Source organism: Zalophus californianus, chromosome 16 (assembly GCF_009762305.2).
Source record: "Zalophus californianus isolate mZalCal1 chromosome 16, mZalCal1.pri.v2, whole genome shotgun sequence".
NCBI classification, from domain to species: Eukaryota; Metazoa; Chordata; class Mammalia; order Carnivora; family Otariidae; genus Zalophus; species Zalophus californianus.
The window spans coordinates 38,649,678-38,676,767 of NC_045610.1; the positions used below are offsets into that span (position 1 = coordinate 38,649,678).

At 54.9% G+C, this 27,090-nt stretch overlaps 2 protein-coding genes and 2 non-coding genes across 7 annotated transcripts in view; all 4 read right to left on the bottom strand.

Annotated features, from left to right (window-relative positions):
- PLXDC1 (plexin domain containing 1) overlaps positions 1-13,423 on the bottom strand; it is a 55,532-nt gene extending 42,109 nt beyond the window's left edge. Inside the window, exons 1-2 of the mRNA XM_027626243.2 lie at positions 13,306-13,423; positions 5,260-5,438 (exon numbers count right to left, since the gene is read on the bottom strand). Of these exons, the coding sequence (XP_027482044.2) occupies positions 5,260-5,438; positions 13,306-13,381 (255 nt within the window). The 5' untranslated portion in view covers positions 13,382-13,423. The remainder of the gene's footprint in view (positions 1-5,259; positions 5,439-13,305) is intronic.
- A 1,966-nt stretch (positions 13,424-15,389) lies between these two features.
- Positions 15,390-15,461, bottom strand: TRNAC-GCA. Its single transcript has one exon. It is a non-coding gene; the product is annotated as a tRNA-Cys (tRNA).
- Positions 15,462-16,170: 709 nt separating this feature from the next.
- TRNAC-GCA lies at positions 16,171-16,242 on the bottom strand. The gene has a single exon. It is a non-coding gene; the product is annotated as a tRNA-Cys (tRNA).
- Positions 16,243-16,873: 631 nt separating this feature from the next.
- ARL5C (ADP ribosylation factor like GTPase 5C) lies at positions 16,874-26,775 on the bottom strand. Of its 4 annotated transcripts, none has more exons than XM_027626055.2 (7): positions 26,078-26,775; positions 21,998-22,058; positions 21,409-21,597; positions 20,340-20,487; positions 19,578-19,661; positions 18,923-19,074; positions 16,874-17,713 (listed from the first exon to the last, which is right to left on the bottom strand). In XM_027626055.2, exons 3-7 carry the CDS (start codon positions 21,462-21,464, stop codon positions 17,665-17,667), a joined length of 489 nt encoding a protein of 162 aa, XP_027481856.1. In that variant the 5' UTR covers positions 21,465-21,597; positions 21,998-22,058; positions 26,078-26,775; the 3' UTR covers positions 16,874-17,664. The 4 variants fall into 4 exon arrangements, with proteins under 4 accessions (XP_027481856.1, XP_027481857.1, XP_027481858.1 ...); XM_027626056.2 differs by lacking the exon at positions 26,078-26,775 and adding an exon at positions 22,677-23,437; XM_027626057.2 differs by lacking the exons at positions 21,409-21,597; positions 26,078-26,775 and adding an exon at positions 23,932-23,986.
- Positions 26,776-27,090: the final 315 nt, after the last annotated feature.

The following is a 27,090-nucleotide window of genomic DNA, read 5'->3' on the forward strand; positions in this document are numbered from 1 at the left end:
AGGGAGTCTGGGCAGGGATGTGGGGAGAAGGGACTGGGAAGAAAGTGTCGGGCCAGCGGGGGCAAGACAGGAAGACGGTCAGAGAGACTGAGCAGGGAAGGTCTGGGATGGGGGCTGGACAGAGGGCCTGAGCCAGAAGGGAATTCCATGGCCCAGAGGGTGTCCCGGGGACCAATGAAAGAAGATGAGAGGCCTCCAGGGTGGGTGTGTGGGGCAGCAAAGGAAATGGAAGCCCACCTGCCAGGCCCTCGGCCCTTTGATATGGCCCCAGAGCAGAGGCATGCAGGCTCTGATAGGTAAGTAGCAGAAACGTTTTCCTGGTGAGACTCAAGAAAACCTTCTGAAACAAAACAAACCAAATCCACTGAAATATCTTCTTCCGGCCACTCCCCTCTTGCCTAGTCCTTTGCTACCAAGTCTTGGTCTAGATTGGGTTTCGTCCGGCCAAACAGACCCCAGCTCTCAGAGAAGCTGAGCAGAGACTCGGGAGAAGCAGGCGTCTCCGGGGCCCTTTTCTGGGCTCCCAAGTGGCCGAGGCCGCCCACTGTCCAGGGCAGAGTGGGCACACAGCCTGGGGGTGGGGGTGGGTCCTGAGGCCCTCTGTGCTGAAGGGGGTGATCATCAGTGTCCCCCATCGAACAGCGATCAGGGCAAGGCCTAGTGCACCCACGTGTTCTGGCGTGTGTAAGCTCCGCTCTTCTCTTATGTGTGAGGGAACCCAAGAGTAGAGTAGAGTTGGGGTCCTTGCAGGCACTGAGTCCAAGGACGGACCCGAGCACGACCTCTTCTCCTCTACAACCCCGTCTTCTGAGGTTTCTGGGGAGGGAGACGTCCCTGCTTCCTCTGTTCCTTCAAAGGAGGAGCTCCTCCCGTGTGTCAGGCACCGGTGGCAGAGTCCGAAAAGTCTCGGGCCTCACGGGGCTTCCGTTCCGTGGGGAGGACAGGCAATATAAACAAATGCATAGATAATTTGGTGCAGGAAGTGTTAAGTTCTGTGGAGCAAAACAGTCTATTCCCTCTGCAGCAGTCACAGCCTCTGAGAAAACAGCCATCTCTCTAGAGCCTTCTCTATACCAGGCTAAATACCCGCAAGCTCCACCAGCCATTCTGGACTCCCCTGATTTCTAGATAACCACCTAAAAGGGGTCACAAGCCCCTCAGCATATGGTCAGGCCAAGAAATGCCCTGCACGATCTCTAGAGCCCTAGCCCCGGTTCCCGGGTTTCTGTGGGTTTCCATTGGTTTCCAGTCAGCTTTCCCACCTCCATCCTTGGCAGCCACTTCACACTCCTGACTCATCTCCAGCCTACAAGCCGCGAGGAGCCCCACATCTTTTCCTCATGGACTACCACTAAGACCCATCTCCCCCACCTTATTTTAAACTCAAGGGCCAGGATTTATATTTATCCTCGTAGTTTCATCTGGCGTGAGGCTGACTATCACTTAGCCTGCCAAGGCCGTCTTCCGGATCCCAATCTGACATCTGAACTCTCTTCCAGCTGAGGTAGAAGTCTGATTCTCCTGTCGCTCAGGCAGAGCTGGGCGCAGCCTCTGGGGCAGTCAGAGGGGTCTCCTGCCAGGGGGGACCTTGCTCCTTCACGTGGACTCTCCATGTGTGGCTGCCCAAGGGGCCATGACGCTCCTGGGATGGTAGAAGTCGTGTTGTCAAGTACAGCCACGTGGTACCTGAGAAAGCTTCAGGTTCTGCTGGTCATTCTAGTAACTGATTTTTAAAATTGGTTTGACATATTACAGATCAGAAGTTCCCACACCTAGATGACCATCAGAATCACATGGGAACTTTTATTTTTTTAAAAAAGATTTTTTTTTATTTGAGAGAGAGTGAAAGTGAGACAGATCACAGAGGGAAGGGAGAAGCAGACTCTCCGCTAAGTGGAGAGCCTGATGCGGGGCCCGATCCCAGGACCCTGAGATCATGACCTGAGCCGAAGGCAGACGCTTAACCAACTGAGCCACCCAGGCGTCCCAAGTACCAGTTCTTTAACTGATGGCCCAACAAAGCTGTGGGGTAGGGAAGGGCGTCCAGGGGCCCCCTTACTCAGGGTACTTCTCCCCCCTCCCTGGTCTTCCACTCCATCATCCCACCATGGCTCCTTGGTTCTCCAGGATGGAGAAGACAGGGCAGAATGGGAAGTGACTTGGGGCTTTGTTCTCTGAGGTTCTACCAGGTTCCATCTCAAAGAGGGATTAGGTGAGGCAGTGGGGCCCTGACCTCAGGTACAACTTTTAAGATGGCACCAACAAACCCAGCCATCAAGATAGAGAATATCTTCATGCAACATTTTAAAATAGAAATGAGAGCAAAAAAATCCATGATGAACAAAATATCAAATTGTAAATAGACAGGATTGGTACTAGCGCCAAGCCATGTCAGAGCCTGGTAAAAGGTAAAAGGAAAAATAAGTCATGGAGACGATGCGGAAGGAGGGAGAGTTCAGAGCATTTATGAGTCTCCCAGCTCCCTCCCTACCAGGCTGCTGGTTGGCTCTGGTTCCTCTTCAGTGCCCACTGCAACGGTTCTTAGATTTAGTCCCTCTTGCTGGTTTGGGTCACCCCCCTCCCTGCCGGCTCCAGTGTAGAGAGGCCTTAGCTGCTCCTACTCTTGCTGTTCCCAAAGCACTCTACCATCCTCTGCTGCTTTCCTTCACCCTGCCCACTCCTGGGTAAGCTGTCCCTGCATTAAACTCCCCCACTGGAAAGAAAGACAGAAAGACAGGAAGGAAGGAAAGAAGAAAGGAAGGAAGGAGAGAGGGAGGAAGGAAGGGAGGGAGGGAGGGAGGGCAGAGCAGGAAAAAAAATTTTAATTTTTAAAATATCCTAAGACAGAAAAGATATTACATCCATGACACAAGAACAGAATGCTTTTTTTTTTCTAAGAAAAGAAAAAAAATCAGAAAAGAATACAGAGTTCTTGGAAATTGAAAATATGATAGTAGGGAAAAGATCAGTAACATTAAGAAAATGAAGCTGAGAAAATCTTCCAGAAAATGGACCACCACCACCACCAAGCAAACTACACAGACAAACAAAGGCAAAAGGCATGGACAACAGAAGAGAGAAGGAAATTCAAGGATCAATCCCTAAGATGGACATCTAATCAAGAGGAATTGTAGGAAAAAAAGAATAGGCAGAGAGAAGATTGTCAAAGAAATAGAACAAGCGGACTTTCCAGACTGGTGAATGTAAGTCCTAGGTTGCAATAGTGCATCACATATCCAGCACGGTGGGAGAAAAAAAAAGCCAGAGGCAGGGCACATGACCGCACTTCCAGAATACTGGGGTTACACCCCAATGCTTCCAGAGGTTGGGGGAAAGCCGTAATAAACAAAGAACAAGAGTAAGAAGGACATCAAACCTCTCAACAGTGACTTTGGAAGCCAGAAGATAATGCCTGCAAACTGCTGAAGGAAAATTATTTTTAATCTAGAATTCTATATTCAGCCAGACCATCAATCAAGTGTGAGGATAGAATAAAGGCATTTTCAGGCATGCGAGCTCTCTAAAGAACTTTCCCTCCTGTGTAACCTTTTTCAGGAAGCTAAACAAACAGGGGGAGAAGCAGGGAAGAGAAGACACAGGGTCCACAGAATAGGGCGCCCAACACAGGAGACAGACAAGGGGGGTTCCAACGCCAGGAGAGGGAGGTCCCACGATGAAGGTGGCGCGGGCGGGTGGGGCAGCAGGCAGCCCAGGTTGGAGCAGGACAACAGGAGAGAGAGGAGAGAGAGAGGAGAGGGGTTGGGGGGGGATAAAAACAGGTTGGACCACTCCAAAAATTCTATTTGAGGCCAGTGAACATATAAGAATATATAACCATGGTAAGTACAGAAAACTAAGCAAACGGGTTGGGACAAGGATCCAGGAAAACCAAAAATTACACAAGAAAGTAAACAATGATATTACCCTGCTTGGGTTAGTGGCGAGCAATATTTACATGATTATGTTATAAAGCAGAGCATATGAATTTAACAAAAATATTGAGAGTAGGATGACACTCGAGGGAGTCTATAAAAGACAGATCTTCATCTACACAACAGGTAGTCAACAGATAATGTCTGAATGAATTAATCAAGAGTCAGCAGCATAAGCAAATTACTTAGAAATATGGTGGTAACCGCCAGGAGAAGCGGCCCCCAGTGGTACCTCGGGAGCAAGGGGCGGGCAGGTGCGGAGGGGCGGGGCGGGGAGGCGCCAGGGGCGGGCAGGTGCGGAGGGGCGGGGCGGTCTGCTGTGCTTTGTTCTCCGATCTTTGCACTGTTTGACCTTTTTGACTACCTGCACGCACTTCTTTGATGTAAAAAGATCATTCTTGAACATAAAATAAAGAAATGTACGCCAAGAAGCACATCCTGTTGTTGCTTCCTCTTGTTTCATAGTTTTTCTACGTCCTCGGAATTCAATCTCAGCTATAGGCGCCTATACACACGGCCAGGGGCACGCTCACACTTGTACGGTCGCACACATTCATCACACACACGCACAGACAGCCCACGGTGGCAGACAGACGGGCAAGCGTACGTAATACGCAAAAACCCTCAGGCACCCGTGCAAACACACGCACACATGGTGACGGATTCACCCACAGACACGCAGTCCCCGCCAGCCTCCTGTAAAGAAAGCCGGGGGGCGGGGGGGGCAGGGCCAGACATTGCAAGGACAGCGCCTCCTCTGGGCCTCGACCCTCCAAGCCTCCCTTCAGCACCGCCACCAACCCCGCCCCCCCCCCGCAACTGCCCCCAGGCAGAGGACGTCTCACCCTTGAGCTTCACCCTAATTTCCTCCTCTGTGCTCTGCCCCGCCTGATCCTCTGCAGCCTTTAACCCTTTGGGGCTACGGCCGTCTGTAAATGGTGCAGAAATGGGAAGGGAGAGGGGCCTCGGCTGGCAGCTGGATGTGACTAATAATGCCACCTTCATTCAGCTTTCAGGGGAGGCCTCAGGCAGTGGAAGAGTCCAGTGTCACGAACCCTGTGCACATACTGTGCATCCTTGGGCAAGTCACTTCACCTCTCTGGGTGCACAAGGAGGAGGGCAATCTATGAAGCTCTGAGATGTGAAGATTTCATGTCCCGGGCTGGGCCCTGCTTTCATCCCCTCCCCTGGGATCCTTCTGGCCATGCTGACATCCAAGGCCAAGCCCAAAGGATATGTGATTTGTGCATCTGACAAATACACATAGGGCACCTGGGGAGCCTCCCAGCGCGACTTCCTTCCCCTTCCCCGTTCCTCCAGCACTCACCACCACCCTGGTCCTGTTATCCGGCAGTCTGTCAATGGCCAGCATGCCCCCGCCCGGGTCTTGGCTCAGCTGGGTCTTGTCCGACTCTGACACCTGCCCAGGGCTCTCTCGGGCTCTCCGACTCCAGCCCTGCGTGGTCCCCTTGGCAGCCCATGCAGAGCCTCGGCCTGGATCCTGACCTGGGAGAAGGAGACAGAAAGCTGAGTCCCAGCAGTCAGAGTGAAGGTCCAAGGAGGGGACCAGCCCACATAGTCTACAAAAGCCCCAACCCCACGCCATCCCTGACTGTGGGGACACCCCACGTGCATGAGAGCCCCGTGCCAGTCCCACACCACACACTCCACACACGGAACACGTTTAGTCCCTCACCCCGGCCCTCCGCAGTAGATAGATGTTCTCCATTTTGCAGACAGGAATCAGGGGCTCACAGAGGTTAAAAAATGTCACACCTTGGGTTAGGTATGGAGACAAGTTCCGAACCTCCAAAGGGGTAATTCTCAACCTCTGCTGCACGCTCGTGGAGCTTTAAAAATTCCTCGTGTCTGGGTCCCACCCCCGAGATTCTGATACAATTGTTCTGTGGTGTGGCCTGGGCATTAGGAGTCTTAAATGATCCCCAGGGGAGCTTTTGAGAAGCCCTGAACGGAACTCTATAGACAAGAGTGAGAACCATTGCTCTGGAACATTCCAAACCCGTTCCTTATTTCTCTGTCAGAAATGGCACAAAATCTCACCTTCCAGGGGACTCCGGGGACCAGAAGCTAGAGAGTAGAGTTCTTTTAGTTCAAGGCTATCAACATTCTGGACTGGAGAATTCTTTGCTATGGGGGCTATCCTGAGTGTTGTAGCAAGTCCAGCAGCATCCCGGCCTCTGCCGACTAGATGCCAGTGGCACCTCCTCCCAGATGGTGACGATCGAAGATGTCTCCGTGATGGGGACCACTGTTTAGTCCTATGACTATTTGCAAACCCCTTGGGCAAGTCCCTTTCTCCCTAAAACATGGAGCTTCGCCACCATCAAGGATGGCAAATAGGTTTCATCTCAAAAGTCATCTCCAATCGATTAATGACAGCCAGGAGCACTCTAATTGAGACAAACTCGGAAGCTCCATCTGTGTGCAGCAGGAAAGATTGTCATGATCAATTAACAATGTCTGCCGGGGACACAGGATTGGAAAGACGCTGCACACCAGCCATTTAGCAGCCATTCCTAGACTCGGTGTTCTCTTCTGTCTCCTCTCGGTCATTAAATGTATTCTAAATATCACAGAAACCATGCTTTTCCTTTTCGGAAAGATTTGCGCCCCCAAAGATGTGTCTTATATTGCTACTGCAATTATCACCCCTACTATGGACATGTGTATGGCACACAGACCACCGGAGAGATGGATTTGGTATTTCCTGTGATATTCATCAATTCCAGGCCCACTGGCTTCGGACGCCTTTCTCCACCTCTGCCTGCCCCACCCTTCCCCAGAGCTCCTGGATATAACACTCTTTCCTAGAGCACCCGATGGTGTAACTACATGCCTATCTCCCTGGTAGACAAGTTCCCCCAGGATTCTCCCCATCTTCTGCAAATGTGTATCCTCAGTGTCTAGCAAACAGTAGGTGCTCAATCACTGTTCAATTGAGGACATGATACTGGAGTTAACTCTTGGGAGCCAGCAAGGACAGAGGTTGAGACAAGGCTTGGCCAGCACCAGGCCTGAGGCTGGGGCCAGGACTCTGCTGTGGGGCCCTGGTTTGTCATTAGACATTTTATCCAATTAAGTCATTCTTGGCTGCCGGTGCTTGCTGGACCCTTGCCGCCCCCCCCCCCCCCCACTTCTCTGCCCTTAATCGCAACCAGATGCTCTGGAGAAGGTGGGGAGAGGGGCGGCCCCCAGGCCCCTTCCCCAAGTTGCCCACTGGCTGAGATGGGCCTGCGCCCAGACCTGGGAAGCCAGTCTGCCCATGGCTCCGACCCCAAGCCAGGGCTGTCTTGCCCCTCTCGGGTGGGGCCCACAGCTGCCTCTGGAGATAGAACTGTTTGCGCTGGGCTGCTTTGCCCAGCTCCGCAGGTTGTCCTGCAAGCAGCCCTCGGGCCTGGGCTAGAGCCAGAACAGGAAAGGAACGTGTGCAGAGCGAATGGAGGAGCTGAACCGGTGTGGAAGGGGACGCTGGAGATCTGCAGACATCACAATCCTGCAACTGAGACAGGAGGATACTTGCAAAGTGGGGGTCCAAGGCCTGAGAAGAGGGCTGGAAAGGGGGGCCCAACCAGCTGTGGGGTCAGGAAAGGGACACCTGTACCCACAGGCTGTGTGACCTTGGACCTGTCCGTTGACCTCTCTGAGCCTCCATTTCCTCATCACTAACACGGGGATGACAGTCATGCCTACAGCACAGGCTGCCATGAGCATCAAGTGCAAAATGAGAAGGCTTTATAATCAGAGAGCTCAGGGCCCAGGTCAGAGGCAAAGAGTCCATGGGGCAGGCAGGGAAGGAGCTGGAGAGGGAAGCGGCCCAGGAATCTGCCCTACCCTGGCCTAGCCCCAGTCTGACCCTCTCAGCCCCACCCCCACATCTGTCTCCCTGCCACCCCGCCCCCTCCCAGAGGGCTAGAACAGGACATCACCCCCTCAGCCTGCAAAAGGAGCCAAGACAGCTGGTGACTCGCATGTGTGTGTCGGGGCCCACGTGCCTGTGCACGCACACACTTGCCCCAAGGGCCCGGCCCTCCTCCCTGCATGCTCCATACATTGTCGCCAACCTGTCCGACCCTCGGCCACACTCTGCTCTACCTTCTGTCCTGCACCGGAGAGCTTCACCGGCTCAGCCCCCATCTCACGCCTCCACATGTGAGTGTAGCTGCCTGTGAGCACCGGCCAGAAGCGCCCAGAGCACACTCCGGGCATGTATCCACCCGTTCATTCACCCACGGCCCCAAATCGCCCACCGTCTAGTGGGCCGTCACAACAGTAATAGGGAGAACAAGAAATGACAGCTAACTTTTCGAGAATGCTTAGTCAGGGCTAGCCCTCTTCCAAATGCTTGAAACCCATTAACTCATTTACTCCCCACATTAACCCCATGGGATGGGTGCTAGGTTTGATCTATTGTACAAATTGGGAAACTGAGGCATGAAGGTGTCAAGGAATCTCCCAAGGTCATGCAACTAGTCCGTGGCAGGATATGCGCACACGGGTGGGCTGACTTCCAGGCAGGCTGACTTCAGGGTCTGCTCAGGCCACCACAAGGGCAACAAGAGGGGATTTCCTAAGGTGCAGGGACAGCCCCGGGAAGGACCGGCATATGGGCTGGGCTCACTGGGGGCCACTCGGGAGTCCTGTCCTGGGAACCTGTGTCCCCTGGCACGCAGGGGGACGGCCCATCAGTACTGTCCCAGATCCCCTCCATGGGCCACTGCCCTGCTCTGGCGCAAGAAGCCCTGCGCTGACTGCAGGAGCCCACGTCATGCCCAGCCCCAGGGCCTGGTCGAGCCACCCTCATCCCACCCGCCACCCAAGCTTGCCCTTCGGGTCCCACAGCCACCACACAGTCCAGGAGCTCCTGTAGCCTCCACCCTTAATGCCTTCGAGCTAGTCTCCCATACACCCAGGACAAACTTGATTCCGTCCCTCCCAGGCTTCAAGCTCGCCCCAGCCTTCCAGCCGAAGGCCCTTCATGACCGGTGACCGGATCCCTGCTCTCTCCTCCAGCTTCCTGTCTCCCTAAAGCCCTCTCCAGGACCCAGCCCAGCTCTCTCTGGCCACAGGGCCTCACACAAATGGCTTTCCCAGCCAGGACCACTCTGCTCCATAAATGAACCCCTCTGATGAGTTTTTGCTCATCCTTCAAGTCCCATGAGATGGCACCTCTTCCCAAAGCATCCCCCAACATCTATCCCCCATCACCCCAAATGCTACCTGCACCGTCCCATCCCTGATCCCCACGTGTAGTTGCTGCCTGTGGATCTGTAGGCTCCAGGCACCTGACTCAGAGCAAATGCTCAGTAAGCACAGATGGAGGAAGGAAGGAAGGAAGGAAGGAAAGAAGGAAGGAAGGGAGGGAGGGAGGGAGGGAGGGAGGAAGGAAGGAAGGAAGGAAGGAAGGAAGGGGGGGAGGGAAGGCAGGAGGGAAGGGAAGGAGGAAAGGAGGGGGGAATCTTCAGAAGCTCTGAGTCCTTGAGATCCACTGGCGGAGAACACACTTCCCCTGGGGCCCAGCCTAGAAAGCTCACTGCCATGCCACAGCAATAAAAGAGCACAGGTTTGGAATCATACAAGCTCTCGAGGATGAACCCTGAATCTACTACTCACTGACTGTGACACTGGACAAATCACATAATCTCTCTAAGCCTCAGTTGCCTTATCTGTAAAATGGGGATAACACTTGGTAGGTTGTTTTGAGTCTTTAACAAAATAATATACGCAAAGCACCCAGCAAAGTCCCCCTGCTTTCCCCAGGTTTAACGGGAGGACTGACTTTCCTAGAGGCTTGAGAGAGTCTCCAGACCCTGAGCTGAAATCCTGCGTCCTCGTTACAAAGCCCCCAGTTGCATCCTCTTGCTGGGAAACCCGCTGAGGTTCCCAGTGAGGACCCTCCCCTGGGGAGAGGGAGGTAGGCACAGGGAATTGGCAGAAAGGGACCACCAAGTAGTCAGAGGAGAAGAGGAGAGGAGAGAAGAGCTCGGCTCTCTGTGAGTTTCTCTCTAAGGGAGAGTCTGGGGTCCGTGACCACCTCCTGATTCACTCTCATTCAATACACATTCACTGAGGCCCTACTGTGTGCCAGGCACTGCGCTGGGTGCTGGGGTGACAGTGAACTTGCGGCGGACACAACCCCTGTGCCCAAGAAGATTCTAGTTGGAAAAGACCCATGAATGAATGAATGAATGAATGAATGAATGAATGAATGAAGAATGTGGCGAATAAGAATGTGACATGGTGATGAGTGCTATCAGGCAGACAAAAGGGTTGGGCTTTATTGCTCTTCTGGGCAGAGCCATCAGGGTAGGCCTCTCTGAGGAGGTGGCCCTTGAGCTGACTGAGACCTGGATGAAGAGACGCCAGGACTTGAAGACCAGCGTCCCACAGCCTGGATGTGTTGAGGGATGGGGCTGGGGAGAGTGAGAGCAGGTGCGGGGATGGCCGGAGGCTGTCTGACAGCCGCTGGAAGAAGTTCAGATTTTGGGGCACCTGGGTGGCTCAGTTGGTTAAGCAACTGCCTTCGGCTCAGGTCATGATCCTGGAGTCCCAGGATCGAGTCCCGCGTCGGGCTCCCTGCTCAGCAGGGAGTCGGCTTCTCCCTCTGACCCTCCCCCCTCTCATGTACTCTCTCTCTCTCATTCTCTCTCAAATAAATAAATAAAATCTTAAAAAAAAAAACTTTATAAAAAAAAAAGAAGTTCAGATTTTAGTCTTGGTTTGTCTGGAAGTGTCTGGTGGGCAGAATCATGGCTATAGGAGCCCTAGATGTAATCTGGTCCAAACCCCATTTTATAGAAGAAGAAACCCAGGTGCAAATAAAGAAGGAAGTTGCCAGGGTCGCCAGGGATAGGTGTTGGGTCTGATCTCCTGACTCCTGGACCAAAGACACGCCCTCCAGCTGCCTCTTCTTTCTGTTTTAGGCAGCTCCCATTCCCCTTAGGCCAGACCCTGCTGCCCCTGTTGCACCCCGTGCATCCTAAGGCCATCTTCCTGTCTGTCCATCCATCTGTCTATCAGCCTCTCGTGGTCTTTCCTCACCTCCCGACTATATCTTTGGGCCATTCATCTTTCTCCTGCTCCCGTTCTCATGATGGATGAAGTTTCAAGACTCCAGTAAACAAACCAACCCATCTAGAGGGAGGGGAGATCTCAGCTCCCTCCTGAGGGCCCCCCAGCCCAGAGAGCTTGGAGTCTTGGGGCTGGATGGCACCCCTTCAAGTCCAGCTCCCCGCTGCCCTTTCATCAGGTCTGAGGGCTCCACCACTGATCCGAGCCAGGCTTAGCAGCGCCCCCAGAATGCCCTACCCCCCACATCTCTTCTTCCCAAAAGACACCCCCGCCCCCACCTCCACACAGGCCCTTCCTCAAATCCAGCCAGGCCTGGTGAAAAGAACCGCTGGACTGAGAGTCAGCAGCTGCCCACCCTGGCTTCCTAGTGCTTCCTGAAGTCCGACCCATCTCTCCTGCCGCAGAGAAAGGTCCATTTTTCCAGGCTGAGTCTCTGGCAAAGCCGAGAAGACAAGGTGTCCTCTACTTAGAAATTTGATTCAAGTCTCTGCCTGCCCCTCTCTTTCTGGTCTCCCCAGGTGTCTACTACCCCAACCGGACTCTGAAGAGGCAGCCCTCAGCCAGGCCCCAGGCTGGCCACCATCCCCCAGCACAGGCTCGTTATCTCCCAATTCCCCTTCCCCAACCCTTTCCGTGGTTCTCTCAACTCAGTCAGGGGTCCAAGAGCCCTTCCTCATCGCCCAATCACATTCTGAGTTCAGAAGATCTCACCAACTTTGGGGCTGCAGAGGACCTCAAAATCTGACCTGTCCAACCTCTTCCTTTATATATATATTTTTTCAATTACCAGTTACCCACATATATCATAACAGATCTGAAAAGGAAAGACAATCCTAAAAAAGAAGAAAAAAATCTCTCATAATCCCACCACCAAGAGTCAAAGATTTTGCTCACAGCCTCACTTTAGAAGTGGAGAAATAGGCCCAGAGAAGGAAAGTAACTTGCTCAAGGTCACACAGCAAGTGAGATGCTGGGACAAGAAGCCAAGTCTCCGGCCCTTCTCTGTGTGGTCTCCCTGAAAACTGGTGCTTCTGTACCACCAGCCTCTTGCCACACCAACTTCCACTGCTCTCTGCCCGCATTCCCACCATCAGCACCCTTCCCCACCCTCCTTCTCCACAGGGACCCAGGCCTGTCTCATCTACACACGAGGACTGAGGACCATTAAAGTCAAGAACTCTGTCACAGATGCTGTGCCTGATGCTATCACACTCCAGAGACACAGCACCCCAACTACAGCATCTCCCTGGACAAGCCCGTGCCCCTGCTCCATCCCATTTAAGGGACACCTGTGTCCCCGAGGCATAAAGTTCTACCTTCCCAATTCTCTCTGTCAAGAGGCTACACTGCAAATTACCCACCTCCCCAACCCCAGAGAAGTTCTGGGTGCCTGAGGAGAAAGGAAGGGAATGTGAAATTGCATGCTGAACAATGGTTCTTTTATAATACAAGAGACTCAAGGTAGACCTCAGAAAGGACTTCCAGGGCAGAGAGATAATTGTGGAGAACTGGTGTAGGGGAGAGGAGTGTGCAAATAGGAGCCCCCCACCATCCACAGCCAGAGCAGCTGATGGCCAGAGGCCACCAGGAGAGCAAGGCGGGAGACCAGGAGCATCCTGGAGACTGGGGAATGGGGGGGGGGGGGGGCAGGGGAGGGCTTCTTCCTGAGCCCAGGGCTGTTCTCCGGGCTCTGAATAGGGAGAGGAAGACAGTAGGACGGGCTGCTACAGAGCTTCCTCTGGGAGAGATGCTGGGTCTCCACCATCCCCCTGGCTGCTCGCACCCAGCCCCCAAATCTGAAATCCGACTCAGACCCAACCTGGGTCAGCTTGGGGCTGGGGTGGGGCGTAGGGGGAGGGAAGAGAAGGAGGTGGCAAAGCTGGGGCAGGAGGCACCCCAGACTCCCCATCTCATCAGAATTCAGCCTCCCTCGGTGTGACCAGGGGTCCCTATGACTCCCCCACTCTCCTCTTTCGGGCCAGAGGCCACTGCCTTATGTAGCCCCCTCTACTGGGGTGCCTCCAGTGTCCTTCCAGGAGGGAAGGAGAGGTGGGAGGCATCAGGGTCTGATGCCTCCACCCTCACTCACACACCCTACCTGTTTAAGAAAGTGGGTCCCTGTCCACCTGCCACAGCCCACAGAGCTCCTGACCCTCCGCGGACAGTCCCCGCACCAGCCCGACATCGCCGGCCGGTGGGTACTTGCCCGCGCCCGCGCTCGCGCCCGCCGGCCAGCCCCCTCCCCGCCCCCCGGGCCACCCCGACCAACTCCGGCTGGTCCTACCTGCTCCGGGCGGGGGGCTCAGCGCCCGGGCAGCCTCCCTGAGCACCAGCACCAGGAGCCAGAGCTCTGCCCGCATGGTGGGTGCCAGGACCCGCCCCCGGCCCGCTGCAGGCCCCGGCGAGGGAGGGGCCGGGCCCGGGCGGCGCGGTGCCCGGGGCCGGCGCGCCGAGGGGAGGGCGGCGAGGAGGCGGCGGAGCGCGGGGCCCGGCTGGGCGGCGGGAGCGGCGCGGGCGCCGGCGCGGGCGGGTGGCGAGCGAGCCGAGCAGCGGCCTCCCGGAGCGCGGACGGGGAGGGGGCGGGGCGGGGCGGGGGGGGGCGCGGCGCCTCCCGAGCGCTCCCCGAGTCTTCCCGGAGCGCTCCCACGGCGGGGTTGGGGGGGGCGGGGGGGCTGGGGGCGGAGTAGGGGACAGGGCGGGGGACCCTGGGCTGGGAGAAGCGGCCCCCCCCCCCCCGCACCTTAGCTCCTGTCTCCCTTCCCCTCCTCCACCCCCGTGGGAAAGCCGCGGAGACAAGACCGGGGTGTGTGTGTGGGGAGGGTGCACACCCCAGGAAGGGACAGGCGCCCAGTCCCTCGGGCGGTGGACTCCTGCCATACGCACCCCTCCCCCAGCTCCACCAGGCTTCCCGACTTTCTGGGCTGTTCCTCAGAGTTCTGTGGGTCTCTGATGCCCATCCCCACCCCAGGAATCTCCCCTTGCAGCACAAACCCCCCAGCTTCTCTCGCCAACAGAGGCCCGAATTACACTCCCCTCCCCAGGGCTCCTCTCCCTTTTTCCCATCACCCCCAGTTCCCAGCACCGTCTTGCCCACCAGCCTGGCGGACACGGGGGTGGAGGGGCCCGGCTTACTCATACTTCAACCCGGACTTCCCCTCACCCCCAGAAGGTAACTGAGGCCACCCTTCTCTCTGGGGACCCCGGGACTGTTCAAGGTCCCAATCAATCCTCAAAGCCAGCCCCCAGGGCAAGAAGACGTCTCACCCCACCTGCCACCACCTTATGACAGAATCTGGGGATAGATCACCTTCTTTTTTTTTTTTTTTTTTTTTTTTTTTCTTTTTTCTTTTCTTTCAGGACAGAACAAAAATACCCGCAATTTAGGAGATTTAATAGACGGCGGGGAATCAGGTCGGGACACGAAAGTGCCTGTTCCCTCCCCTGACCTACTTCGTGCTTTGGCAAGGAGCTGGAGCACTCCAGGGTGGGAGAATGAGGGGTGAGGGGCACCTGGTTTCTCACGGGGCTGGGGCCTAGGGACTGGACAGTCACGGACAGGTAGGGGATGGACGCGAAGAGCCCTTCAGGGAGTTCCCCAGGAAGAGGGATACGCGCGGGGACAGGAGTGTGGGCTGGAAGAGGGGGGTTCCCTGACACTGAGGCCAAAGACAGGAACTGAGAAGGGAAACAAGAACTAAAGACTCCCTAATCTCTCAGAATCCCAGTTCCTCCTTCCTCTGGATCCAGGGTCCCAGAAACGACCTCCTCCAGCCCTAAACGCTAAGCCTTTACAATGGGACAAGGCAAGGCCTGTCTGTAAGTTCTTCTTGCTGTCTAATTCAAATCCCGAGTTTTCCGACTCTCAAATAGGAATAGGCCGCCGCCTCCAGCTGCGGCTTCTTGCTGCCCTCTAGCGGCCAAGTGGCGAGCCGCGGTCTGTCTTACAAGGTCTCTTTAAGGGCTCGGACTGAAAACAGCAGCTTGGAAATAATTCGAAACAAGTGACGTGTAAATTTTTTTAAATGTAAGCCTCTTGAACTTGCGCGTACATCAGAATCACCTGGGGGGCTTATTAAAAATACAAATTTCTGGGCGCCACCGCCAGATTCCTAATTCAATGGTTCTGGGAAGAAGCCGAGAATCTGCATTTCTAACACGCTCCCAGGTGGTGGTGCTAGTCCGGGGAACCACATTTTAAGAGCCATTGCTTGAGATTTCCCGCTTCTTGCACTCTCTCGCGCCTTTCTTGCACCAATTGTCGTCTGCTCACAAGGGAGGTGGCGAAGGCAATGTCAACGTAAAATGAGGAAGGGGGAAAAATGACGCAGGGAGACCAGGACCTTTGCGGCCACGTGAAAACGACAAGCAAGGGGGCACCCGGATTTGAACCGGGGACCTCTTGATCTGCAGTCAAATGCTCTACCACTGAGCTATACCCCCTCTGCTGACGTCTGGGCGCAGCAACCTCTTAGTGCTATGAGTGCGCAGGCGCTGTAACGAGGTTGTGAAAAGAAGTGGGGTCCAATGTTCGCAAAAGTTGAAAATAATATAATCTCAAAAGATTACTCGCCTGGACGCACAACTTGTTTCCCGAAGCTCTGAGCTAAAGATTTCTACTGAATGGTGTAAGCAAAGTGGAGTTTGGAAAAATCCCTCGAGATCCTTCGAGATCCCTGGTTTCGGGGACATTCCCCGCGCCGAGGTCCCCCTCTCCTGCCCTGTCGGAGCCCCTTTATTGCCTCTTGGCGCCCGTCTCTCCGTCCTGCACGCTCAGGCAGGCTTCTCTGGGCCTTCCTTCCCCAGCCCAAGCCCAGCCCTTAGATAGTCGGCCTCCCTCCCCGGGAAGAGCCGTCGGGTCGCTGGCCAGGCCCACCTGGGGGTGCACCCGCCTCCGCCGTAGCACTTCGGGGGGTGCGCAGTCTGCGCTGTCTCCCTAGGGTTAACCAGCAGCTTCTCGCCCTCGCGCTACATCCCACCCGTAAACGCCCACGCGGGTTGAGCGCGTGGATCTGCGGGGCCAAGACTCCAACGTCGCCTGCCTGCAAAAGGGGGTGGCGGGCCCCGAGACTGCAACCCCTCCTCTCCCCTGCCAGGGCACTTTGAGCGGTGGACCGCAGGACAAAGAAAACACGAAAAGTCTGGCACGAAGAGGGGGCACCCGGATTTGAACCGGGGACCTCTTGATCTGCAGTCAAATGCTCTACCACTGAGCTATACCCCCGTCACACTGCCTATTACTTATTAGAATGAATTTCTGTAGTTGTAAGGAGAATATTAAATTATGTTTTCGTCCAAGGGTTGTGTCGAAATGGCCTCATGAAGAGAGCAGGTTGTGGGCTGGGTGGGGATAGCTAGAATTACTGAGCTCTTTTTCCATCATCACACCTCAGGAAAACCACAGGATTAAGGAATCCTGGGCTTTCTATAACTGTCCAGGCTGTCCCCAGTATGTCCACAGCCTGACTTGGGAAGGGGAGAAACCCATGGACTCCAGGACCATCTCAGGTCTTACGGGGTAACAGCAGGTTTCCGCATAGAGGCTGTCTTCGGCTCTGCCTCCACAGAAATCCCCAAAGGCCCCTCCCCCAACTCCATGAGTCAGCATCAAACCACTCCCACCCCTAGACCCAGGTAGAGCCAAAAGCTCCCAGTCCCGGCAAGTCAGGAGTGAGTTACCTGGCAGCGGATGGTAGAGCCCAGGACCAAAGAACCAGCCAGTGCCCTAGTCCCAGGGACCCTTGAGGCAGTACCCCCTTCATTTCCAAGGAGGATTTCCCCCGGCCCTGTACAAAAACCAAAAGCCAGTTGGAAACACAGGTAGCAGGAGCAGGCCGAAATAAGAGGTGAGCAGTTTTCAATGGCATTTATTATACTTTTATAAAAATTCTAAAACAGTGACAAAATCATGACAAAAGATAGTCGAGATGGGCACGCTGTAGGAACTGGAGACATGTGGGAGGAGTGGGATTCACACTGGAAGGAGCGGAGGGCATAGGATGGGATGGCTTAACGCTCAGAAGCTGTGGTCAGAGCCAGCATCCCAGAGGGAAATGAAAGGCACGGGAGGAGCGGAACTCCCCGAGGTGCAAGGCGTGTCCCCATCCGGGATGTCCCGTCCTTCTTCCTCTCCCTTCCCACCAGTTTTTGGCTCTGTCCTCCTTGCCCTGAGCCTGCCCCTTCACCTTTCTGGAATCTCCTTTGCTCAAAGATGGCTAAAGGGCCAGAAAGCTGGGGCGGGAATCCACGGATAGGGGGTGGGGTTCTAGGAAATAAAGAGCAATTCCAGGGGGTCTCTTGCTCCGTCCCCCATTCTTTTCCCTCAAAGAGGTTGCGGGCTGAGGGGATGGGGCTCCACTTCCCAATCCCTCACATGTCCAACGGCTCGCCTGTGCCTCCGAGGACACCTGCTTCCCTGGAGTGAAGGGCAGCTCTTCTGCTGTCCTGCCTGTCTGCAGCAGGTCAGGGCGGGCAGTCTAGCCCCTCGGTGGCGGGGCTGGGTTGGGTGGACTGTGGCGATCTCACTGTCCAGAGCTGACCCAGCTCCCATCAGAGAATCGTAGAAAAGTAATCGTCACTTGGGCTTTCCACCCATGTAGTCCAAGCAAAACCCCCCGGAGTCTTTGGTTGGCCTCAGGTCGGGGCATCAGTTGGCAGTGGCCTGAGATTGCATCCACTGGAGCCCCGCGGGCAGCCTGCGGGGAGGATGGAAGAGGGCAAAGATCATTATATCCCATGAGGATGATGGCCTCCAAGCCCCCAGCCCTACCCAGAGCTGATGGATTGGATGTAACAACCAAAGTTACATCCCATCTCTCAGTTGACAAATATAAACGTACTGGGCTAGGGGCTGGGGTGACTGGTGAAAACACAGACATGCCATCTGGGGCTTACAGTCTAGCAGAGGAGATGGATGTGGGTTGGAGGAGGGAATGGCAGGAACGCTACCAGAAATGTGTGGTTCCTTGGGCAGACCTGCCTGCAGACTCCAGGCACCCGGGTCCCCAGCCCGCTGCAATCCCACTCAAGAGAGAGAAGAGGAAAGAGAATTTTCCAAGCCTGATGCGAGGCCCTTTCTATGTGACCATGATTTAGCTACTTTCTCAGCAGCCCCCTCCCTGGTACCTTAGCAAAAATTGCAACATTTGCCCACATACTTTCAATCTCCCTTTCCTACTTGATCTTTTTTGAGCACTTTGCCATTTTTTAACTTACTGTAGATTTTTCTTAATTTTATTGTTTATTGTAGGCTCCCTCCCACCAGAAAGTAAGCCCCATGAGGACAAGGGGTTTTTGTGTTTTGTTCACTGCTGTTTCTCTGGCACCTGGAAAAGTGCCTGGCACAGAGTCGGTACTTGATAAATGTTGAATGAATGATACCGTTTACTCTCTACAGAAACTCTAAGAGAGAGTCAGTATAATCGCCCTCCTCTATACAGATGAGAAAACTCAAGGTCAGAAAGCCTTAGTGACTTCTGCCTGGAAGGCTTGGCCCCCAGGTCTTCCCATGGCTGTCTCCTCTCCCTTCAGGTCTCAGCCCAAAGGTCACCTCCTAGTAGAGGTTGTCCCTGACCACCAGTGCTAAATCAGACCCAACCCTGCCCCATCTATCACTGTTAATTCAATTTCACTCTCTTCATGGCACTTCTCAGTACCTGAAATGTTTGTGCTTAGGTGGAAGGTCACCTCTCTCCCCACTAGAATACACCTCCCGAGAGCAGGCACTCTATCTCGCTCACCGCTTACCCACAACATCTCAGCTGTGGGTGGGTGCTCGACTGACTGGGCCCAGGAGCTAAGTGTGAGCCAGATTCTGACAGCAGGGAAACAGGAGAAGGTTCTGATGGTCAGCTGTTCGTTGGTTGGGCCAGACCCTGGAGGTTCCAGGTGGGGCAGCCACTAACCCTTCCCCGGTGAGGGCACAGCAGCCCTGGATGTGCCACGGGTGGTCCTTGATGGTGCTCAGAGTGAGGAACTGAGAGATCTCCATGGTGGTCATGGAGTTCTTCATATCCTGCTTGTTGGCAAAGATCAGGACAGAAGCATCTCGCAGAGCCTGTGCACAGAGGAGCCCAGCCCCAGTCAGCCGGCCAGGGCCTAGCCTCCCTTCCCCCTTCCCCCACCCCCGAGTCCTCCCTCGCTCCCCTGCTGTCCCAGGTGGGACCAGCGTGGGGCCACCACATGCGCGGACACCCACAGCTCAGGGAATGCCTGCCCACCAGCTCATATGATCCTTACGACAGTGCCATGAGGCAGGAATTTGGTGATCCTCCCCATTTTGTACTTGGGGAAACGGAGAGAAGTGAAGTGACTTGTCTGGGGGTCCCGTGGTGAGTGAGAAGTGGGGTCATGACCTGGACCAGCAGCTCTGGCTTCTGCGATCAGTTGTGCGGAGGGCATTGTGGCCCTTCATCTGGGATAAACTAGCCCCATCCAAACTGCTGGGGAAGCGGCTCTCAGACACTGGGGACTCAGGAACGAAGCTCAGAGAGGCTAAGTGAGTAGGCTGAGGTCCCACAGCTAGTACACCGGGCCCTCTCCCAACCTCAGGGGCCTTACCTCATGGGCCAGCATCTTATACAGCTCCTCCCGAGTGGTCGGCAGCCGGTCCCGGTCCGTGCTGTCAATCACAAGGATGATGAACTGGCCAGCAGAGAGCAGCTGTGAGTGGTGGGCTTTCTCCCGCCCACTGTGCTCCCCGACCCGGCCTCGGCACCGCCCCGTGTAAGCCCCATGGAGCGCGTGTCTGGTCTCAAGCTTTCACTGTCCTAGTCCCATTTTCATTCCCTTTTCCATCCAGACGGTGGGGGAACACAGCACGACTCTGATTGCGTGCCAGAGGCGACGCCCTGGTCGTTCGTGAGGCGGTCGGGTCCCACCACAGCCCTGGGCGACTAGACTAGGCTTAGCGCCATTTACAAATGAGATGGGTTCAGCGAGGCGACAGATGTTGCCCCAGGACACACAGCTGGTGAGTAGCAGCGCTGGAATTCACCTTCAGTCTCACTCTGGGAAGCAAACCACCAAATCTTGCAAGAGTGAGAAAGGCCCCGGAGCCCAAGGGCCTACCCCATGCAGAGCGGCACACAGAAAGCTGCCAAGAGGTATTCGGACATTTTTAAAAAACACTGTGCTGCATTAAGGATTCAAAATGTATGCGTTAGCTGTTGTTTATTATGTAATTTTCACAACAATTCAGGGCAGTCGTTATTACAGTCTCCACCTCACAAAGTGGGGGAACCAAGGCTCAGAGAGGTTAAGTGACTGGCTCATGTCACACAGCAGACTTCAAGGCCCCTCCAGCCCCAACACTCTGCTCACCTCGGTGTTGGAGTAATAGGTATTCCAGGTAGAGCGCAGAGCCTCCTGCCCCCCTATGTCCCACACGAGGAAGTGTGTCTTTCGCAGAACGATCTCCTCCACGTTGCTACCGATGGTGGGAGATGTGTGGACCACCTCATTCATCAGGCTGGGGAGGGAGGAGAGGGCACCAAGAGTTCAGCCCATTCTGCTCCCAGCTCTGGGCCCCCCACCCCTCGGCTCCCGAGTCAGGCTGAATCTAACTCAGAAAAACTCGGCCCAAGTTGGCCAAGCCTGTGGGCACAGGGGAATGCAGACAGGAGTGGGACCAAGTCCTGCCCTGGCGTGGACCCCAGAGACAGGAGTCATATTAGAGCCATGTCCCCAAACTTTATTTTTTTTTAAAGATCTTATTTATTTATTCGAGAGACAGAGAATGAGAGATAGAGAGCAGGCGAGGGAAGAGGGTCAGAGGGAGAAGCAGACTCCCTGCTGAGCAGGGAGCGCGATGTGGGACTCGATCCCGGGACTCCAGGATCATGACCTGAGCCGAAGGCAGTCGCTTAGCCAACTGAGCCACCCAGGGACCCTGTCCCCAAACTTTAATATGCAGTTGAAACACCTGGGAGTCTTGTTAAAATGCAGATTCTAGGGGCACCTGGGTGGCCCAGTCCTTAAGCGTCTGCCTTTGGCTCAGGTCATGGTCCCAGGGTCCTGGGATCGAGCCCCACATCCGGCCCCCTGCTCAGCAGGAGGCCTGCTTCTCCCTCTCCCACTCCCCCTGCTTGTGGTCCCTCTCTCGCTGTGTCTCTCTCTGTCAAATAAATAAAATCTTTAAAAAAAATGCAGATTCTATTCCAGTGAGTCTAGGCTGGGGCCCAGTGTTCTGCATTTCTAACAAGCTTCCAGATGATGGCAATGCCGCTGATGTGTAGACCACACTTGGAGCAGCAAGGGATTGGGAAAACGAGACAGATACAAGTGAAGGCCATCAGAGAGGTGCTTTGTTTAACAGAGAGAACACACATTTTTTTATGTGTAGGGGGTGCCTCTGGACGATCTGGGCATCAGGGGTGATTGGGAAACTTACTTTTCACTGTATGTGCTTGTAATGTTCGATGTACTCTTCTGGTTTAAAATAAACATTTACATATATTTCTTTTTCAGGGGAAAATTTTCCTACGTAAATACTCTGGAGGTTCCAAAGGGGGAGAGATGCCATCCAGAGAGTGAACATCGGGAGCTACAGAGCTCAGCCAGACTCAAAACGAGCCCTCCCCTGTGGGTGTGAAGAAGGGGAGAAAGTTAAGAGGCAAAGTTCGGGCGCAGGAGTTAGAAATGTGGAACCCGCCACTAGGGGGAGCGAAGAGCAGGGAGGCAGGAAGTCAGTTTCTGACAGCCTCAGGCCTCCAACAGGGTCTGGTAGGGGCGGGGGTGGGAGGGGGATGGCGGGGACCGTTCGAGTCGCCCATATCGGGCAGGACTCGAATGCCAGGCGAGGGACCACAGAACTGAAGGGTCACTATGCCAGGAAGATCACAGAGCTCCCCCCACCATCACTCCTCCTGTCTCCTGGAAAACCCGGGAACCCAGGGAAGGGCTCCGGCGATTGGTCCAAAGGTCAGTCAGTCTGATGGGAAGACCCAACCCCCACCTCTTTCCATCAGAGAGTCACTTACAACTGGTAGAGAATGGTGGTCTTTCCGGCATTGTCCAGTCCCACGATGATAACCTTGTGCTCTGGAGGCATGCAGGGGAGGAGGCAGGGTCAAGGCCAAACTCAATAACCAAGGGACTGAGTGCCCCATCGGGCTTCCCAGGAAGGAGATGAGTGTTTCCAGCGAGCTGGGAGACCTCTGCCCGTTGTATCACTTCTGCTCCCCTGCACTCCTCCCCGACAAAAACCCAACAGGACAGGGTTCCTCCCCCCACCCCCAGACCCCGGAGAGCCGCACCAGCCCCCCGACAGTGGAAATGATTGCTGAGCCCCGCCTCCCTCGCTCCACATTTCCAGAAAAGCGGTTGCCGGAAAGGTCCGGGTCGCCCTGGGCTTAACAAGAGAAGGGGCCTGGAGAAAGGGCCACGATCGCAGGAAACCCGCGGCAGCTTTTAGCCAGGAAGACGGGGGCTCGCCGAGCCCTGCACCCCGGGGTGCACCGAAAGCGCGCCACCCGCGAGGAGCAGGCGGGGAGGGGCTGTGGGAGGGGGCAGGGGAGGCCGCGGAGCCTGCAAGGAGTGCCCACGCAGGACCTTCGGAGCCCGAGGTCCCCCAGCGCATCCGCCCCGACCCCAGATCCGGGGAGCTCCAGGTGGGAGCCGGATCAAAGCGGTCGCTTGAATGCGCTGTGCGCCCTTTACCCTGGTTCCCGAAGATGCCCATCAACTTGGCGATCAGTTGTCCCATGGCGCGTCCCAGGCCGGAGAGGGGCAAGACTCAGCGACCTTCGGGGGCCCGGGTCGAGCCAGGGTGCTTAGAACCCCGCCCCCCGGGGAGGGCCGAGCGAGTTTTGCCTATGAGGTCACGCAAGCCTGAGGAGTCACCTGCGGGACCTGGGAATCCCCTGGGACGGGGCCCCTCGCCAGTGCTATGAATGTCACGGCGACAACGAACAGGCTACTTGTCTAGAGTCCTGGAGGTGCAAGGAAAGTGGGGTCCAGACTCCACATCCTCCTCTTTGCCTTTGCCCCGAGAAAACTCCAGAGGTTCTCTGGGTGAACTGCTCCCCCACTGCATCAAGGAGGCCCGGCACAGTGACTCACTACCAGGTCCCTGCTCTCCCTTCTCCAAGTGGCATGTGTGGGGCACTAGACTGAAGCAAAACCCTACCTTCTGCACCGGCCAGCTGTGTGGAGCAGGCGGCTCACTGATCCTCTCTGAGCAGGGAGAATATTCCAACCCTCAGCAGATCCCTAGTGTTTTCACTAGTGTGGCTCTTGCAGGCCCACTCAAAGTGAGTTCCCTTAGGGGAAAGGCAGAGTCTCCCTTTTGGAGGTCCGCTGGTGATAGGCAACTTCTAGGAATAAATCCATACTGCTTCTGTGATTCATTGGCAAACTGACTGCTCAGGCACAGCTCCCAGATCTGGGGGGTTGGGCATCTGAAGATAAGGACGGAGCAAAAAGAGAGATCTCACAGCCAGAGACCCTACAGAGGGGTACCAGATGCCAAGAGCCAGCAGAAGAGAACCTGGGCCAAGAGAGAGCCAGGCTGGAGGAGGGAGAGGGAGGAGGGGACTCTTTGTTGTGAATTTCCTTCTTTGCTTAAACTGGGAAAAACCAGAAAACAAAAAGAGAAGTGGGGAGGCAAGCCAGCCTCAGGCTGAGGGGGCAGTTAGGAGGAGCCAGTTATCACACAGGAGAATCAACTCCTTCTGCCCCCGACTGCCACGGCCCTCCTACAGCCCATTAGTGCTCCCCTCCACTAAGGGAACAACCTTTACTGGTCTCCCTGCCTCTGCCTCCCTGATTCAGCACAGCCCTATTCACCTTCGTAAAGCACAGCTCAGAGTCCGTCACTCCACAGCTCATAAACCTTCAATGATTCCCTATTGCTCACTGGATTCAGATCAGCCACTTCACCTGACATTCAAGAGCCTCCGTGAACAGCCCCCACCTGCCTTTGCAGGTGATCTCCCACCTTCTGCATCCACTGGTCCTTGCCCACACATGCCCAGCTCCTTCCAACAGTGCTTTTGCTTCTGTGTTTCCTCCACCTGAAAGACTTTCACCTTCTCAGAAAGGTGGCTTCCTGAAAGCCTTTAGCTGCCTGCCATAAAAGCCACCTACTTCTCAAGTCCTGGCCCGGTTCTCCAGACAAATGGGGCTTCTCTCTACCCTGAGATTGGACACTGGCCTGTTTCCACCAATCAGCTGTGAGGCCTGGAGTGTGGGGTTCGGGTCTTGTTCACTTGTGTTCTCCCTGCACTCCCAGCCTGGTCCAGTGCCTGGCACACAGTAGGACCGTGTTGCTACTGGAGTGAAGTACAATGAGTTATGCTAGAGCCTGGTATTTTGAGCATTAAAGAAGTGTGAGCACAAGTTGAAGAGGAATGAAGAAGGCTGGGAAGCGTATGGAGAGCAGAGGGAAAACAGTTGGCTAAATAAGGAATTCTTATCCCACCCGCCTTGGTGCCTGGAGTTAGAGCGAAGGAGAATTGACTACCAGAGCGCATTTCAGCCCCAGGAAAGAAGGAGAGCTGGGTGCGATAGGGTGGGGGTGCAGAGGGGACTGGGGGAAGCAGTAATATTTTAAGCACTTTTACCATCTGTTTCCTGGGGTGGGGAGGAACCCCTAAGTGCATCCTGCCCCCTCCCCCAACTACCACCGCCAATTGCAGAATTGAAAGTGATATTCTGCTAGCTGGAGCACAGTCAGTAAACAGACGAGAGCTGCCTCGGCTGCCAGGCCTAGAGCCTGGGTCTTAGGGGGCATTCATTCATTTATTTGACAAATATGAGTCAGGAGTTAGGAAACAGGCCAAGTAGACAAAACAGACCCTGTCTGGGTCTTTTGGAGCCTTTACCATCTAGTGGGAGAGAGAAATATACACATCAAAAAATAAAACCAAAACAAAACCCTGAGAGACAGTAGGTAGGAAGGCACACTTTTCTGAGTATGTAATTATTGGCGCTAAGACAAGATTTTTCTTTAGGGCACCAGCTGGAACACCCATTGCTCCCGGGCCGTGCAGGGAGCTCAGCTTCCTTGATTTTTTGGAAGGTGGAAACCTTCAGCCACACCCAGGACTGAGGCCTCTCTGACCTCAGCTCAGAAGCTGGACAGAAGCTACTGGTCAGGGAAGGAGACGGGGGGGTCCCCGATAGGAGGGGTCCTCAGCGCCTCAGTTCCCAACTCCCTGAGGTGGTGGTAGCCCCAGCCTCTGGAGACCTAATCCCAGCTGACTTTACGGTTGTTGAAATCCTCACATGCTGACAACCACCAACGTGCTGAATGTACATCAGTTGAGGGCTTGTGGTTACCAAAAGATAGTCTCTCTTCATCTCTCAACACCTCTACACCACCTAGAAATGCCCCCGCCTGCAAGTTCCCAGCAAATGCAGTTTCAGGCAGAAGGCACATGAAGAGGAGACAAACATATTCAGACACCTGCTTCTTCCTCCCCAGCCCTCCTCCCCTTGCAGAAGCCAGAGCAGGGGAAGTGGCATGAGACTTGGAGTTCACAGGCACCACACACAACTTGAACTCCAAAGATCTGAGTTCAAGTGCTTGCTCCGTAGCTGTGTAACTATGGATGTTGCTTAGCCTCACGGAACTTTTATCTGTAAACTGAAGTTAGTAATCCCTGCCCTTGATTCAAAAGATCGGGCTCCCCCCCAGACGAAGCTCTCTGCAGTTCCGATTCTCCAGACTAAGCACCCAGCTGTCTTCTGTTCCTCTCCTCTTGGGTGTCCTTCCACAGGCACCATAAACCCACCTTGTCCAAAGCTAGACATTGTTTCTGATCTGACCTGGTTTTTCCACCTGCTTCCTCTATGTCTCTGGGAAGACCATCACCCATAGTCACCCCCAGATGCCTCCCTGTCTCTCACTGTCCACCTCCAATTGCTCTCCATGAGCCCTGGATTCAAACTGCTAGATGTTTCTGACAGCCATTGCCTCCTTTCCCATCCCCCTGCTATGGCCTACTGCAGCCCACCCTTGTTTCTTTCTTTCTTTTTTTTAAAATTATATTATGTTAATCACCATACATTACATCATTAGTTTTTGATGTAGTGTTCCATCCACCCTTGTTTCTTACCCAGAGTATTGCAGCTCTGTCCAAGCTAGGCCCGCCAATCTATGCTCCAAACCGCAACCAAGGCAACTTTGTCATTGCTGCTTACAATCCTTCAATTTCTGCACAGCAGCTTCAGGACAAAGCCCAAACTCCTTCACATGACTCAAGGTCCACCGTGATCTGCTCCTGCTGGCCCTTCTCTGACCACCCCCTTGAGAGCACACTTTGCTGGTGAAGTACCAGGAACATGCCATGCATGTCACCAGCTTCCCCTGTCTTGAACACTTCCCCCCTGCCCACCCAGGTTAACTCCTAACCAGCCTTCTAGACTTCACTCAAGCCTCACCTCCTCTGAGAAGCCTCTCCTGACCTCCCCAGGCTAAGGGAATTACCCTTCTACCAGGTTCCTGCAGAACCCAGTGCTTCTCCCAGCAGAGAGCTCACCATGCTGTCCTGAACGGTCTGTGGCTCCCTTTTAGACTTGTGCCTGGTACATGGTAGGTGCTCAATAAATGTCCAGTGAGTAAACATGGGAATAAAGGATTGATTCCATTGAAAGGCACTGGGGTCAGAGCGCTAGGCTGGGAGGCAGAGACTGGACTCCAACCCCAGCAGTCTTTGCTGTCAACTCCCTGGGACCTTGGGCCAGCCACCTGACCTGCGGACCTGCCCAATTCCTTTCCTTGGGTCTGCTAATGCCTCACCTGGGAAGGTCTAGATGTCTGCTGCCCTACACCCCGCCCCCCCCCCCCCCCCCCCCCCCCCCCGCCACACACACACTTTGAACAGAAGCATTCAGGTAAGGGACCCAGGAGCTCTAGTCCTCCAGGTCCACCACCCCAGAAACAAGAACCAGGAGAGTGGCGACATGGTTTGTGAGTGCCACATGAGGCAGGATACAGGTGCCAGTGGCGACAGCGGTCCGGGGTCCACATCCTGCCAGCTGGGGATGACGAAACTGACATAGTCCCCTGCCGACTCTCTCACTCTTGATGTTCTCAGCTGGAGCTGGTGGAGCCCCCATTCTCTGCCCC